This window comes from Rhipicephalus microplus, chromosome 1, assembly GCF_043290135.1.
Source record: "Rhipicephalus microplus isolate Deutch F79 chromosome 1, USDA_Rmic, whole genome shotgun sequence".
Taxonomy (NCBI): domain Eukaryota; kingdom Metazoa; phylum Arthropoda; class Arachnida; order Ixodida; family Ixodidae; genus Rhipicephalus; species Rhipicephalus microplus.
Window position 1 is genome coordinate 74,044,976 of NC_134700.1, and position 17,140 is coordinate 74,062,115.

General features: G+C 49.4%; 2 protein-coding genes across 4 annotated transcripts in view; one reads left to right on the forward strand and one right to left on the reverse strand.

Annotated features, from left to right (window-relative positions):
- LOC119178703 (uncharacterized) overlaps nucleotides 1-17,140 on the reverse strand; it is a 201,364-nt gene that overhangs the window by 101,200 nt on the left and 83,024 nt on the right. For both annotated transcript variants that reach the window (XR_012887307.1, XM_075879006.1), the window contains exon 2: nucleotides 15,326-15,363. Coding sequence is in view for 1 of the 2 variants with exons in the window: in XM_075879006.1 (XP_075735121.1) it covers nucleotides 15,326-15,346 (21 nt within the window). In the remaining variant the exon portion in view is untranslated. The remainder of the gene's footprint in view (nucleotides 1-15,325; nucleotides 15,364-17,140) is intronic.
- The window catches only part of LOC142776137 (ABC transporter G family member 23-like), a 93,376-nt gene that overhangs the window by 50,172 nt on the left and 26,064 nt on the right, over nucleotides 1-17,140 (forward strand). For both annotated transcript variants that reach the window (XM_075879238.1, XM_075879281.1), the window contains exon 2: nucleotides 16,396-16,509. The gene's annotated coding sequence lies outside the window, so the exon portion shown is untranslated. The remainder of the gene's footprint in view (nucleotides 1-16,395; nucleotides 16,510-17,140) is intronic.

A 17,140-nucleotide genomic window follows, 5' to 3' on the forward strand; every position in this document is an offset into this window, starting at 1 on the left:
TAAGTGGTACAGAACATCGGAAAACCACGGGTTATCACCCCCATACAAACGGACTCACTGAACGGTTGAACAAGACCATTGCAGATATGCTGTCAATGTATGTGGCCGTTGATCACAAGAATTGGGATGATATACTCCCTTATGTAACTTTCGCTTACAATACAGCAGTCCAAGAGAGTACAGGTTTCACCCCATTTCGCTTAGTTCATGGTCGAGAGGTCACTACAATGCTCGACGCAATGCTCCTTCCCAACAACCTGGGCATATTCAACGCGGACGCTGCCTTGTTCGCTCAACGCGCCGAGGAAGCCCGTCAACTCGCCCTACGCCGTATTCAGGCTCGCCAAACAGCTGACGCACGCCGCTATAACTAAGCTTACACACCGAGAGGTTACCTTCCAACCAGACGATGAAGTTTGGGTGTGGACCCCTATCCGACAGCGTGGTCACTCTGAAAAGTTGCTGCAGCGCTACTTCGGCCCGTACAAAGTTGTACGCCGACTCAGTGACGTTACATACGAAGTTCTCCATGAGGGCATATCGAGACGTCCCCGTCGGTTTCCGCAAAGTGATGAGGTGCATGTGTCAAGGCTGAAGCCATATTTCTCGCGTCAGCAATCGAACGTGGACTGATTTACCATGCAATGACTATTTTTTGTCACTTTTGTTTCTTTTTGATTGTCTTGTGTCCTAACTCCTTTCTTTGTTGAGTACTTCTATGACATCAGCCCATTTTTTTTCTTGCCTTACGACGCAGTTGTTAGATTACATGGTAGCGCCTTTTCTTTCTCATTTTTTTTCAACACTTATCACCAGCATCGAGACGATGATTTTCGAGGAGAGGGATTAATGTCACAGGTAATGGATATGAGCCATAACTGTAGCGTGAAATCGCTTGGAAGTAGAGAAAGAAGAGGACTTTGCTTCCTGGTCTGGAGCGAACAAGACGTCGATTCATCACTGTCTGTTATTTTGTTCGTGGCAATATATATATATATATATATATATATATATATATATATATATATATATATATATATATATATATATATATATATATATTGCAACGAGCAAGGTTGCGTAAAAACACAGGTTATTATTCCAGAAACGTTAGCCGCAACAAGCTGGTACAGGCAGGAACCCGGCAAGCACACGAGCCACACACGGACGTCAACGTCTTCTTTCACGCTGGCACAGAGCTGGCGCCACTATGCTTCGGTACAATTACTCCCCGCGCAGAAAGGAGCCAACCTGGCGACCTAGGGAAAGGACACGACAAGGGGGTCATAGCACGGTTTGAGGCGTGATACGTGTACGGTTTCACGCCCACGGCAGCGTTGGTCCGAGGGTGGATCAATGGGCTCAACTTCATAGTTGACAGGAGATGTTTGCCGCACCACACGGTAGGGGCCATGGTATTTCGACGAAAGCTTCGGGGAAAGACCAGGAGGGGTAGACGGGACCCAGAGCCAAACCAGCATTCCTGGGTTATAGTGTACAGTAGACGCAGAGGAATCGTGGTCAGTTTTCTGGCGCCATTGGTCTTGTGCGGTAAATGAGCGAGCGAGTTGACGACACTCTTCGGCATAAGCAGCTGCTTCGGAAACAGGCGTCGCTTCGGAAACATCAGGCCTGTAAGGAAGAATGGTGTCCATGGAGCATGATGGCTCACGTCCGTACAGAAGGAAGAAAGGAGAAAAGCCAGTGGTTGTTTGTGGCGCAGAGTTGTACGCGTACGTGACAAAAGGGAGCACTTGGTCCCAATTAGTGTGGTCGTCAGAGGCGTACATGGCAAGCATATCTCCAAGGGTACGGTTAAAGCGTTCTGTCATGCCATTGGTTTGGGGATGGTATGCCGAGGATTTCCTATGGACAGTGCGACATGCCTTGAGTAGCTCGTCGACGGCGTTCGAGAGAAACACGCGTCCACGGTCACTGAGTAATTCACGAGGTGCACCGTGTCGCAAAATGAGATGGTGAAGAAGAAAGGACGCAACGTCTTTCGCAGTGGTAGCAGGCAGCGCAGATGTTTCAGCGTAGCGTGTTAAATGATCCACGGCGACGATAATCCACCGGTTCCCTCGAAGAGAGTTGGGTAGAGGACCATAAATATCTATTCCGACGCGGTCGAATGGTCTCGCTGGGCAGGTTAAGGGTTGCAAAGGGCCAGCAATGCTGTGAGAAGGCGTCTTGCGTCGTTGACACGTGGTGCATGACCGAACGTACTGGCGAACGTGCCGATACATGCCGCGCCAGTAGTATCTTAGACGAAGGCGAGAGTAAGTCTTAAATACTCCAGCGTGGCCACACTGGGGGTCATCGTGAAAGGCAGCGCAGATGTCCGAACGCAAATGACGAGGGATGACAAGGAGCCACCTACGGCCATCCGTCACGTAATTGCGGCAATACAACAAGCCTTCACGGACAGCAAAGTGTCTTGCTTGACGAGAGAGGGAGCGTGAAGTCGTTTCTGACGAACTGTGAGAGAGGACGTCGAGCAAAGAATTGATCCAGGGATCCTTGCGCTGTTCGGATGGCATGTCAGTGATGCTCAACGATGACGAATCGCAAATGGCAGTTGATAAGCAGGCAAGGTCAGGAGGCAGTGGAGAACGGGATAGTGCATCGGCGTCTGAATGTCTGCGTCCTGAGCGATAAACAACACGGATATCGTATTCCTGAAGGCGTAAAGCCCAACGAGCGAGGCGGCCAGTAGGATCTTTCATGGACGCTAACCAGCATAAGGCATGGTGATCTGTGACAACATCAAACTGGCGTCCGTAAAGGTAGGTGCGAAATTTTCCTATAGCCCAAATGATAGCCAAGCACTCCTTTTCCGTGACGGAATAGTTGGACTCTGCCTTCGTTAGTGTACGGCTGGCATAGGCGACAACGTACTCGTCGCAGCCATCCTTGCGTTGAGCGAGAATGGCACCGAGGCCGACACCGCTTGCATCCGTGTGAATTTCAGTGGGTGCATTGGGATCGAAGTGGCGGAGAACTGGCGGAGAGATGAGTAGCCGGCGTAGCGCCGTGAATGCCTCATCGCAGTGGGAATTCCAGCCAGAGAGGTCCGTGCTACGGGAGAGAAGCTGAGTCAGAGGGGCAATTATAGAGGCAAAATTGCGAATGAAACGCCGAAAATAGGAACACAAGCCTATGAAACTACGAAGCTCCTTTAGGGTAGTAGGCTTGGGGTACTCGGCAACGGCACGCAGTTTGGCAGGATCTGGCGATATTCCTTCTTTTGAAACGACGTGGCCGAGAATTGTGAGTTTGCGGGCGCCAAAACGACATTTCTTGAAGTTAAGTTGCAACCCGGCTGCCGTAAGGCACTGGAGAACTTGTTCCAGACGGGAAAGATGAGTTTCGAAATTCGCCGAGAATACAACTATGTCGTCTAAATAGCAAAGACAGATGTGCCATTTAAGTCCCCAGAGGACACTGTCCATCATTCTTTCAAAAGTCGCAGGCGCATTGCAAAGACCGAAGGGCATTACATTAAATTCATATAAGCCGTCAGGGGTCACAAACGCCGTTTTTGGACGGTCTGGTTCAGCCATTGGTACTTGCCAATATCCAGAGCGCAGATCCAGTGAAGAGAAAAACTCCGCACCTTGAAGGCAATCCAAGGCGTCATCAATGCGTGGCAGAGGATAAACATCCTTGCGTGTGATGTTGTTTAGTCGACGATAATCCACGCAAAACCTGATGGAGCCATCCTTTTTTCGCACGAGGACCACTGGCGAAGCCCAAGGACTGTGTGAGTGCTGAATAACACCACGTTGCAGCATCTCGTCGACGTGTTGAGTGATGACGTCCCGCTCGGCCTGCGAGACGCGGTAGGGGCGCTGACGAAGTGGAGTATGATGACCGGTGTCGATATGGTGAGCGACAACTGACGTGCGTCCCAAGGGAGGTTGTCCGTGGTCGAAGGAGGCGCGGAAACGGTCAATTAGTTGAATGAGCTGATTGCGCTGGTCTTGCGTAAGGCCGGTGTCTACGCTGCGCAACAGAACGTCTTCGTCAGGTAGTGAGGGCGCGGTGCCAGCTGTGACAGCATCCACGGACATCGGTGTCGTATCAGAACGGGCATCGAATGGAAAGATGTCATCATAAGTGTCAAGACTTCCAATGCATTCGCCATGCAATAAGGTAGCGGGACAAGGGAACGGATTGCACACGTACACGGCACTGGAGCCATCGGCAAGTGTTATGACGGCAAACGGGACGACAAGGTTCCGGCGACGAGCGCATTCTTGTGACGGCATAAATAGGGCAGTTGAATCGGAAACGGAGTTGCACAAAAGAGATACCGCGGTGACCGAAAAAGCAGAAATGACGACGTCAGCGGCGACGATCACCTTTTTGGGTGAGCGAGGGAGATCTATGAATGTCGTGCTGAATGGAAACAAAACGAGTTGAGCACGAGCGCAGTCGACAACCGCATGATTAGCGGAAAGAAAGTTCCATCCCAGGATGATTTCATGAGACGCATGCGGAAGGACGACAAATTCTACGATGTAAAGCACTCCTTGAATCACAACACGAGCAGTGCATGTGGCAGAAGGTTGGACGTGTTGCGAACTCGCCGTGCGTAAAGAAATTTCAATCAGTGGAGTCGTCACTTTGTTCAGTTTGCGGCATAACACTTCACTGATTATACAAATAGCGGCACCTGTGTCGACAAGAGCAGTTGTGGCGAAACCGTCCACAAACACGGCAATCTCGTTAGGGGGCGACAGATGAGGCCTTGGAAATTTCGTCGGTGGCGCAGCTCTTGCCTCAGGAACTGCGGCTGTCAGTTTTCCTCCTGGGCGTGGTTGGAACGGCGAAGCATGGGGGAAGGAGACCGAAGACGGGGTGAAGGAGATCGACGTCGGCTGAAGTCTGGTCGACGTGAACGGGGGTCATGCGAATCAGGTGTCACATGCGATTCTGATGGCCGAGGTATGTTGCCCGAATGCTGCACATCATTAAAATAGAATCCACGGCGACGACAGTAGCGCGCGACATGTCCTGGAATACCACAGTTGTAGCAGATGGGCCGGTTATCCGGAGTACGCCAAGAGTTGGCAGGTGCTCGAGGTGGTGGAATGGGCCGATTTACCGGATAAACTGAAACTGGTGACCTGTAGTAGTTGGTGGCTGGACTGTATGAAGGGAGCGGCGGTTGGGCAGAAGGTCGGCGGACGGCTTCTGCATAAGTCAGCGGTGCAGCCACTGATATTGGGGATGTGGCCGAAGGGAGAGCCTGGGCAACTTGCGTCTGAATAGCACGGCGAAGTGAGTGGTCCAGTGTTGTGGGGGTCTCGTTGATGGTGGCGACAAGAGAGAGCTGTCGAGCAACTTCCTCCCGGATGTACTGTTGAATTTGAGGCATTAACACGCTGTAGTCGGGGCCACTGCTTTTGCACTCCAAGGCCGAAATATCAGCTGTCTGCGTATTAGCGCGACGTGTAGAAACTCGTTGCTTGCGCAGCTCATCGAAACTTTGACATAACTGAATCAAGGCCGTGACGGTCTGTGGGTCTTTGGCCACAAGCATATGAAGAGCGTCGTCATCAATGCCTTTCATTATGTTCTTTATTCTGTCAGCCTCCGTCATCCTGTCATCAACTCGCCTACAGAGGCTGATCACATCCTCAATGTAGCTTGTGAAGCTCTCACCATTTCGCTGAAATCGTCCCCGCAGTCCCAGTTCAGCGCGAAGCTTACGCATGGCTGGACGACCGAAAAACGAGGTGACGGCCTCTTTGAAAACCGACCAGGTGGGGATGTCGGCTTGGTGGTTGGTGAACCATAGGTTGGCCAAATCCGTCAAGTAGAAGATGACGTGAATCAGCTTCGCAGGGTCATCCCACTTGTTAATCGCGCTGGCATGCTCGTACTCTGCCAGCCAGTCCTCGACATCTTGATCTTCAGTGCCGTTGTATACTGGTGGGTCACGCAGACGAAGTACACCAGAACACATGACGGGTGGCAGCGTGGAAGAGCCTTGTGGAGGATCGACGCGCTCGGTCATCGTGGACTGAGAAGGTAGCTTACGGCTGCGGAGCTCCAGGACGTTACCCAGCACGTTTCCACCAAATGCAACGAGCAAGGTTGCGTAAAAACACAGGTTATTATTCCAGAAACGTTAGCCGCAACAAGCTGGTACAGGCAGGAACCCGGCAAGCACACGAGCCACACACGGACGTCAACGTCTTCTTTCACGCTGGCACAGAGCTGGCGCCACTATGCTTCGGTACAATATATATATATATATATATATATATATATATATATATATATATATATATATATATATATATATATATATATATATATATATATATATATATATATATATATATATATATATATATATATATATACATCAGTTCTTCCAATCTCTTTTGGAACATTGTATTCTCAGTTTTTCTAGCTAGATGGTGCGAAAGGCGTGCTCGGCTTTGACTCGGGCACTTTGCCCTATATGGTACGTGGTTCCCCCGTGCATCGTTCACATGCTTAAAGTGCAGTGGCGGAGAACTGTTTGTTTTGGGCTTTAACCAGAATCACTGCGTTCTAGTTATATGGACGTCAGACTCTGCCTAGGCGGCGCTGCGACAAACGCTGCCACCAGCACCCCCATCGCCGCGCTGGCCATACATGGGTAGTGCACAGAGAGCCATCCGCAAGCGAACGTGCATATAGGACCTCCTCTTTCGTTCGTCTTGAGGTGCGGTGTCCTTAAAATCAAGGACCTGGCAAGCTTCTTCTTTCCATCCAATCTCGCTTCATAAAAGTAGGAAGCTCATCAAAACGAAATGTGGGCACAATGCAAAATATGTTTCATTTATTTGGGCGTGCTGCAACCGACAATTTATATGCAAGCGAACATCGCATGATATCGAGTTCGAGGCAAGCACTCCGACGTGTGTTTTGTAATACCTAAATAAGTTAAACTTGGGCACACACATTAAGCGAAAGCGATGAAGTGCATACACGAACCATCTATGCGATCAGTGGCACGAAGCTCGTTTCATCGGACACGAATGACCCTGGTGATTTTCACTTTGCAGTTGCATTATCCGTCAATCTCTCGCTTCCTGTTTTATTACTAATCATGTAATGTTTTAATTAATGTTAATTAATTAATGTTTTATTACTAATGCTAGAATGTCCTGTTGATGATTGTCATCCGTTTGTATATACTAAAAATGGGGATACATGCGCGTCCACTTTCTCAGTGTTCAACGAAAGGCAGAACCGATGCCTCCGAGATAGCTCCAGTAATCGTGGAGGCTAACGGTAAAAAAAATAAAATTAAGCGATTGTGGTCGCTATAATTTTGCGATTAACATGTATGAGCCATGTGTTGGCATTTTCTATTTAAAGCTAGGACTTAGGGCCTTCAAAGTTCTACGTACGTGTAATGCTGTGTGGTGGCGACAACTTCAGATTATCGGTGGTCGCGGCGTGTGTGATGTTTATCGCGAGCGTCACCTGTTTTCTGTTGCACGTCGCGCAACGCGGCCAGAGGGTATGGTACGCGTCATAATCAAAGTTATCATGAGTCTCCGTCAAGTCTACTCAAAACAATAACAGGGGACCTACATTATCGCACTTACTCAAGCGAATGGCTGTGGAGAACACGAGTAATACCGCTTACTCAACACGGTCGTAACGGCCTGTATTTAGCGCTCTCGCCACTCTGCTTTGCGAGAGCTGCGAAAATCAGTAACACTGAAGTCATTTACGTCCGTGGCAATCCACAACGCAACAGTAGCGCGGAATAGGGTTTTTTTTTTTTCGTAGAGCGCGAAGCTGTTGCGTCTGCCCTTGTTTTCACCGTCATTTTGGCGAGTGAACTACCAAGCACTTAACGGTGGTTTCGTGATGCGTCCAACTAGCGGCAAGAAATTTGTAGCTCTTTTTTTGAGTGTTCAGGGCGCAAATACATCTAATAGTTCGCCCAGTAGTTGTTTTGTGCGCTGTAGTTGCACCCGGTTGCGCAGCAAACTGTGCAAGGAAGTCGGACTTCGCACTACTCAAAACTGCGTAGACAGGTGGCGCTGCGTGTCCGCAAAACCCCAGAGTCTGACGTCTATGAGGTCACTTCGCTCGTATTAGTCCCTGCGTTTGCGAAAAGAGCTTGCTTTTCTAACGCTATGAAGTAACAACAGTGACACTAGTTAGTGCGCACTCTTCTTGTGTATTCGCAATGCTAACGGGCTATAGGGGGCGCGCCATGCAATCCAAGATGGCTGCGGGAGAATAATAAACCCGTGAAGTTCATAAGAAAAGATAGGACGCACAAACGTACGCGCCATGCCGCATTCACCGGATGAACTGTTGATCGCTGAATGAATGTGTATCGGACCAAGGTACTTTCCCAAACCATATATAACTGCTAAATGTTCGCTACCTCATTTCGTGCCACAGTACGAAAGGTGGTGGTGTCAGCTGATCGACCGTGCATCAACAACGTCTTGCGTAATCCTGCGCGTGCTACAGAAAACTGCGCGAACTCGAAATTGTGTATGAAATGAACGGTACTCTGAGATAACATGTGCCGATCCTGTCTGCCGGATTTGCCGCTGTAGTGGACTACTAGCCAGTAGTGCGCAGTTGCGGCTGCACAGCACCGAATGTTTAACCTACCAATTGTTTACAAATATATTACACCGTCGTCATTACTTGCGCTGCAAGCACCATGGGGTTGCTTCTTCAACGGAACACAAGCATTTAACTTTCTATTAAGTAGCGCTTGCGTCACAAACTCTAGCAGAGCGCAATTCACTGCAATCGGATGTTGCACGCTCCATCAGCAAGATCGCTACAAAGATATCGAAACGAATACACGTGTACGCTTTTCGCAACGTGGTAATGTTGACACGTCGTCAAAAAACAACAAAAAAACGTCGTTGGGACGATACCGGTCAACTGCAGAAGTTAACAGAGAGGTGTGGACTGTAGTCGTAACTGCCTGTTTGATTGCTCTAACCATTTCGCTTCACTAGTCGAGCTCGAGCGCGTAGGTGGCATGCGGTGCTCCGTAATATCCACTGTAACTGGGCTGCATGCAATGCACAGGAAAAACTGCTTTTATTTTGAGCTCGCTGAAGGAGATTGTTACGGAAGAAAAGAGACGCCGTATCGACGAGGCTCTCGATCAAATATATTTTGAACCAGCAGCAGCGGCGTGACCGGTAAAGCAGACACCGAGCGGAGATTTCTCTTCGTCCTCTTCGTCGGGCACACACCTGCATTGTCCCACAAAATGTCCACATGCATGTAGCATAATCCCCGGCGGCAGAAGCGCCGTCTCGGTGCATCTAGATATCAACGTCAGCGGGAGAGTGGCAAGGCTTGATATCGGTGGTCTTTGGGGCAGTTGAAGGCGATGAGGAAGCAGGGGCATTTTCGTATGTCACAGGAGTAACCTCACGAAGGACTCGATATGGACCTGTGTAGCGGGAAAGAAGTTTTTCCGACAAGCCGACTTCACGGGTCGGGGACCACCGCAGCACCAACGAACCGGGTGAGAGGTACACGACTGGTGCCGTTGATCATACAAACGCCGCTGGTTCTCTTGAGAGGCCAGAAAGCGAGAGCGGGAGATTTCGCGTGCGTTGGCAGCCCGAGGGATAGCGTCGGCATATTCGCTGATCGGTGTAGCGGCAGACGGGATGACTGTATCTAGGGGTAATGTAGATTCTCAGCCGAACAGAAAAATTGGGGAGAAAGCGGCAGTGTCATGGCGAGAAGAATTGTAGGCAAATGTGACGTACGGCTATGCGAGATCCCAGTCGGTGTGGCTGGTAGAAACATACTCAGCCAGCATGTCTGTAAGAGTTCAATTTAGACGCTCCGCGAGTCCATTGGTTTGCAGGTGGTATGATGTATTCAGCTTGTGTCTCGTTTGACAAGACTGCAAGATGTCAGCTATGACCTTCGAAATAAAGTTGCGGCCACGGTCTGTAACCAGCTGCCGTGCGGCTCCTTATTGCAAAATCACGTCCTTGAGGAGGAAGTCTGCGACATCTGTGGCGCAGCTTGTTGGAAGAGCTCGTGTGATGGCATAACGCGTGGCGTAGTCGGTGGCCACGGCTACCCACTTGTTACCCAGGGAAGACAAAGGGAAAGGGCCAAGCAGGTCTAAGCCAACGCCGAAGAACGGTTCTGACGGAATGTCAAGTGGTTGAAGGCATCCGGCGGGAAGTGTCGATGGTGTTTTGCGGCGCTGGCATTTCTCACAAGCCGCAACGTATCTTCTGACTCAGCGTGCAAGCCCTGGCCAAAAGAAGCGTCGGTGGATTCGGTCGTAAGTGCATCACACACCAAGGTGACCAGCAGTCGAAAGGTCATGAAGTTCATGTAGAACTTCCGAGCGAAGGTGTTTCGGAATGACAAGCAGCAGGGCCGGTCCATCCGGCTCAAAACTTCGGTTGTATAATACACCATCGTGGAGCACGAATGAGCAATGACTGATTGGAAGATGGTGATTCGAGGCACTCAATGATAACACGCGAGGACGCATCATGGCGCTGCTCGTCACCGATGGATGTCATTTGCGAAAAAGAAAAGACGCAAGGCTCGGTGTTGGTGTCAGGCATAAAGCTCGACTCAGCGACTGGGTAGCGGGACAGGCAGTCTGCGTCCTGATGTAGGCGTCTGGACTTGTACGTCACCGTATAAGTGTGCTCTTGCAGTCGCAGAGCCCAGCGCCCGAGCCGGCCAGTAGGGTCCTTCAGTGATGAAAGCCAACATAGCGCATGGTGGTCCGTTATTACAGAGAAATTCGTGTCATATAAATATGGGTGGAACTTCGTGACTGCCCAAACAAGAGAAATACATTCACGCTCTGTTATTGAATAGTTGCGCTCGGCAGCTGAGAGAAGGCGGCTAGCGTAGGCGATAACTCGGTCGTGTCCCTACTGGCGTTGGGCTAGGACGGCTCCAGTCCCGTCACCATTCGCATCGGTTCAGACTTCTGTAGCAGCGGACGGGTCAAAGTGGGACAATATAGGTGAAGTCGTGAGGAGGGTGATGAGGTGAGAAAAAGCGGCAGCTTGAGCGGAACCTCACGTAAAAGTCACGTCTTTCTTCAGAAGGTCGGTGAGTGGTCGAGCGGTCGTTGCAAAATCTTTTACACACCTTCTAAAATAGGAACAAAGTCCCACAAAGCTCCGGACGTCCTTGACAGACTGGGGTACAGGAAAGCTCATGACGGCCCAAATTTTATCCGGGTCAGGCTGCACACCTGATGTCTCGACAAGGCCCAACACCGTAATCTGCTGGCGGCCGAAGTAACATTTCGATGAGTTTAGTTAAAGGCCAGCAGTGCGGAAGATGTCGAGAACCGTTCACAAACGCTGGAGGTGTGTCTCAATTGTAGGCGAATATACAAGGGCATCATCCAGGTAGCACAGGCATGTTGACCACTTGATGCCTTGTAATAGCGTGTCCATCATACGCTCAAACGTGGCTGGGGCGTTGCATAGCCCGAACGGCATCACCTTGAATTGGTATAGGCCGTCGGGAGTTACAAACGCAGTCTTTTCTTAGTCTTCCTCGTCCACCGCAATCTGCCAATAGCCGAAAAGTCAATCGAAGATATTGCGTGCTTTGAAGACAATTGAGGGCGTCATCAAAACTCGGGGCAAAGGATAAACGTCATTTTTGGTGATTCGATTAGAATGGCGGCAATCGACGCAGAAGCGCCACGTGTCATCTTTTTTTAACGAGCACAACAGGAGATTCCCAAGGGCTCGAGGAGGGTTCAATAATTCCTTTTGTTAGCATCTTGTTGACTTCTTCTTGAATTACCTTACGCTCTGTGGCAGATACCTGGTATGGTCGGCAGTGAATGGGAGGAAAGTCAGCAGTATTAATGTGGTGTTTCACGAGGGAAGTCTGACCGAGTGGACTGCTGTCGGTGCCAAATATGTCGCGGTAGGAAGCCATAAGGCGGGATAGGGCGTCGGATTGCTCAGGTTTGAGTTTCGGGTCGATCATGGGGCGCAAGGCCGCATCGAGAGATGTGGCATCCTGCGGGTGACATGGAAGATCGGAGCATGCGTCTGCTGCGAATGCGGTGACGTGGGCGTCTATTAGGGGTCACAGCGTGGCGACTGAAATTTCATGTAGTAGTACTTGCTGCGTGAAACCGAAATTGATAATGAGCAGACATCTTCGGTTGGAGGCCATGGTTACGACGGAGTGTGGCACAGTGATGTCGCGAGCCAGGAGAACATCAGGAATAGGCGTGACGACATAATCACTACCAACAACGGGTGGACTTGTTGCCAATTCAATGGATTCGAGGGCTTTTGGCGGTATCCGACTGAAGTCTGTGGTACAAAGACTTTTCGGCAGCTCGGAGTGAGAATCTGGAAGAAGAGGAAGTTCTAAACAGAGAGTGCCGGCGGAACAGTCGATCAGGGCAGAATGCGTCGATAAGAAATCCATCCTGAAGATGAGGTCATGGGGGCAATTGTCGAGCACGGTAAATAAAACAGGAACGTGGCGGCTAGCAAGGCTAATACGAGCGATACACATTCCAATGATAGCCACAGTTCCACCATCGACGAAACGGACGACTAGTGTTGCGGCAGGCGTGAGTACTTTTTTTGAGGTGGCGACAGAGACAAGCACTCATTATAGACACCTTAGCTCCAGTGTTAACTAAAGTAGTCAAAAAAAGACCATCCACATGCACTTTCAGCAAGCTCTTATGAGTAGGGTGCGTCAACGGAGGATTTGGGTCAGTCGCACTTGATTCAGCACTACCTCCAAGAACTACATAATCTAGTTTTCCATCCAGGAAGATCCATAGTTAGTCGGTGATGAATAGCGGCGGGGTTGGGGCGACGGAGAACGGCGGTGTTGCGGTGACGGTGAACGAGTGGTAGAACGGCTGTTAAGTGCGTCAGAAGCAGGATACTCACGGCTGGGCGAATACCGATGAGAGTCCGCGTATGGCCGAGGAGAAGAAGAAAATTGGCTCCAACGTGGAGGCGTCCAAGTGCTGCGGTAGTAGCGGGAGGCATGGCCAACTCGGTGACAGCAGAAGCAGATTCACTTGTCATCTGCCGTTCTCCATTTCGTCGGACTGCGGGATCTGGGCAGAGAGTATGGGTCATGGCGTGGCGCATTTATTGGCATTCGTCTGTAGTCCGATCGGGAAATGGAGCAGGTGACAGAAAAACCAAGGTTAGCAACTTCTTGCCGCACGACTGCCTGAATAACTGACACCACCGGAGGTGTTTGCATGGTGCCCTGGTCGAGTGAAAGTGAATGAAATGGTGCCGGACGGGACGCCTCGAGCTCGCGCCGAACGATGCGTGTAACATTCTCGTGCAAGGGTGGTGAGGCGCCGAGATCAGTACAGGTTGACGTGACAGCCGTGTTAGGGAGCCGCGAATATTGAGGCCGAACTCTGCTGTTTCTGGCCATTTCAAAGCGGCGGCATTCCTTAATTATGGGATCGACGGTCGTGACGTTGTTGTACACGAGCAAGTTGAAAGCGTCATCCGCGATGCCCTTGAGTATGTGGCCCACCTTGTCGCTCTCGGTCATTTGCTCGTCCACTTTGCGGCAAAACGCGAGCACGTCCTGTATGTACGAGACATGCGACTCGGTTGATGACTGTACACTAGTGGCAAGTTTTTGTCGTGCGGCCATTTGCCGACCGGACGGGTCCCCAAAGATGTCGCATAGTCGTTCCTCATGAGCGTCGCACCATACATGTGGGGTGCCATTCAAGTAAAAGATTACATTGGCGAGCATCATGGTAGGGTCCCTTCGGTGAGACAGGCCAACGCGCTCGTACATGCGGAGCCAGAAGTCGACGTCAAGGCCAGGCTGGGCGGAGAACGTACCGGGATCTTGGGGTGGGACATCGCAAGGTACGTATAGTAGCTGGCGCTCCAGCTAAAGACGGTGATGGGTTGTTATCATTGGAAGCCATGGTCGGAGGCTTGACGGTGTGGCCACTGCGAAGCTTCGTGGTGAGGACGGTGAACGTTCCACCTCTATCAAATATGTTACGGAAGAAAAGAGACGCCGTATCGACGAGGCTGTCGATGAAATATATTTCGAACCAGCAGCAGCGGCGTGACTGGTAGACCAGACACCGAGCGGAGACCACTCTTCGTCCTCTTCGTCAGGCACACATGCGCATCGTCCCACAAAATGTCAACATGCATGTAGCAATATCATACAATAAATGCAATCAAAGTGACTTACGAGCGTGCAAAAATATTAACGCGGGCGTGAAGTGAAACTTGCTGCTCGTGAGCTAGCAGCTGATTGTTCATCGTTGCTGTCACTCTCTGTGCGTTATAAGTCCAGTGAAAAATCTTCGACGTCAAGTGGCTGTAAGCTTTTTGAGGATATCTCTCCGCCAAACGACCTCGATAAACACAACGTGACACTTACCATGCACAACGCCAACATGCCGTCACTCACCATGTTAAACTGGGTCACAGTATAAGAAACTTATTTTTGCACCGTGATCTGGGCGCGAAGAACAATTTGCTCCGACACCCGGCAAGAAGGTAATCGCCTAAACGTGAAAATCAAGCTAGGGGGTGGCTAGAATGGCAAGCCGCGCAGCGTTGCCCATGGTTCGGAAGAGCAAATCTCGAGTCGGAGCTACTTTTCTCGTACAATAAATGCTAAGGAATTCATGCACTGCAAGAGCTGACAAATGCTGTACATTCGCGAAACAAGATGAGTTTCACTGCAAAAACCAGACGATAACATTCAACTATCCAACGTGGCTGCAGAAAATCTCGCGAACCACACGCGAACCTGATGTGTGTGCTCGAACACGTGAGTTGCCGCGTATTTTCACGAAAAGGTTAGCGCCGTGCAAAAAGGCATCAGATTTATAGCGTCACGGACGGTCCGGTATATTCACTGATGCACCAAACATACAAAGTGGTTTGTGCTCGTTTCTCGCTATAGCGCTCGCTTGTTCGGCTAGCACAGCCGAACAAGCGAGCGTCTGTGTACCGATCATCCTCGAGAGCGCGCTCCTGAATTCCACTGGGCGGTGCGACAGCCTATGAACAATGAGGATACATTTTTCATGCGCTCTTGTCGTGTGTTCATTCTTTCTCCATCCAGTTTTTTGCGCTTTTTTCCTCAGGGACACACGTTTTCAGCCGAGTAATACAGAAAACGCTAGAATATGGTCCGTGATTTCTGATGAAGCGATTGAAGCACTCCTCATTTATTGTAAACTGCAGATGTCGGCATCATTTTTTTCAGGTTTATTCATTGTGCCCATGAATCAAGAAGTTGTGGAAGCTGAAGGAACCAGACTTACTATGCTGTTGCTCTTGTTCATCGTGAGAAGCCAGGAACCTAAAAGAGGAACATGATATCATGCTGAGCAAAAGAAATTGTAGAAATAGTTACCAAAGCTTACACACTAAGTGATTTACGCAGACGTAATGACTGCTCACAGCAAAACAACAAGCGCAAACACACATGCATGGTATGAAACTATGTTTTTTTTCTTTTTTTGCCGTTATCGTGTCAAACACGACTTTCAAATAGTATATTTTGAAACAATAGACTTGGTGACTAACTTGCAGCACTCGATGAAGTGAGATTTATTTACACAACAAACATAATTTTTCAAGTTCCTTTGGTTAGGTGCCACTCCCATCTTATTCCACGTCGTCTTGTCTAAGCAAAGAAAATGTAGGACCGACTAGCTCGTCACGTGACAGGGTGAACATCACTGTTGATTTTCCCATCACTATAGTGGGGAGGCGCCAGACCATAACGGCACTTTCGTTTTCCCGATTGCGGTTGTCAACTTGGAGAAGAGGCTGGAGAAGTGATCGAGGATTCTGGGGGAGAACAAACACACAAACTCACATGGATTAATAAATTTCATTCAAACCTCCATTTGTTGAACACATCGTTACTGTTTACGCACACCTTACACGGCTGTTTCGTTTTGAATGTTTTGTAGCGAAAACAAATTTTCACGTAAAAGAAGGCGGGGACCTCGTTTCGCAATAGGCACTATAGCTACGGGTGCATCCAGTAGCTCAAAAGAGCTGCACCATAGCTTGACGCTTCGGTGGTCGTCATTCTCATATGGGAGTGTCACTGGCCAGAGTCGTCTGACTTCCTCAGAAGTGGTTGCGTTATCCTTCATAAAAGATTCCTTTCACTGTTCCTCTCTTTCCCTGTTCCTCAGAGGATCAGGGGACTCTCTTAAAGCACGCCGACTCTGACCCACCAAGAGAGTCATCCTGTCTCTCTAAAAAGAGTCATTTACGTGGCAAGTCTGAACTCTCTGAAAAGAGCCATCCATTATTTTTTTTTGTATAACCGGAGATTTCAGTACATAGCTACGAGAATGAATGATGCTTCTTGCAGAGCTCTGCTGGCGATCCCTGCTGCCGTGACGGTGCGTGACCTAAACTTGCAGTACAGTAAGCGAGCACCTCCAATCATCGACGGCGCCAACCTGACCGTTCCTAGGGGTGTCATGTGAGTGTGCAGAATTCCATTTCGGTGGGACGTAAGGAAATAAAAATACAATACGTAGCGATTATAGAAAGAAAGCTTAAAGGATGTTCATTACAGAGAGGCACTGATACGCAGCTCTGACCACAACATTCTACTAAACTCTCCACAAAATTCCCCACAAAATTCGTTATAACAGTGATTATTGGATATGCTAGAAGAAGTTGAACTGTACGTCTCCCCAGTATGCCTCCAGATGAGACAGTCAGGTAGCGGTTTGAGTTCAGAAAACAAATTAAAAAACAAGCGCAAATACTACCTACTGAAAGATTCCTAAAAAAGTGAGAGTCAAGCTTCATGGTTTCTATTAAATTACGCGCTGGGAAGACTATAACAGCTACTTGTGCGCGTTAGTTGGGTATCCAGAGAACAATTTCGCGATATAGTAATTATTTCTGTCAGCCGATCTATAAACTCCGGTTGATTAACGATGTTACAAGAGACTGCCGCAAATAGGCGTCTTTGTATGTTAAAGTTGGGGGCAGTCATGTGTGTGTGGTGAGGTCTACTTGGAAGAATAATTCTAGCGTGTGTGTGCTCCGAGATACCCGACTTAAAAAGCTTAACTGTGGTTTGCATGATTACGCTTTGAAGG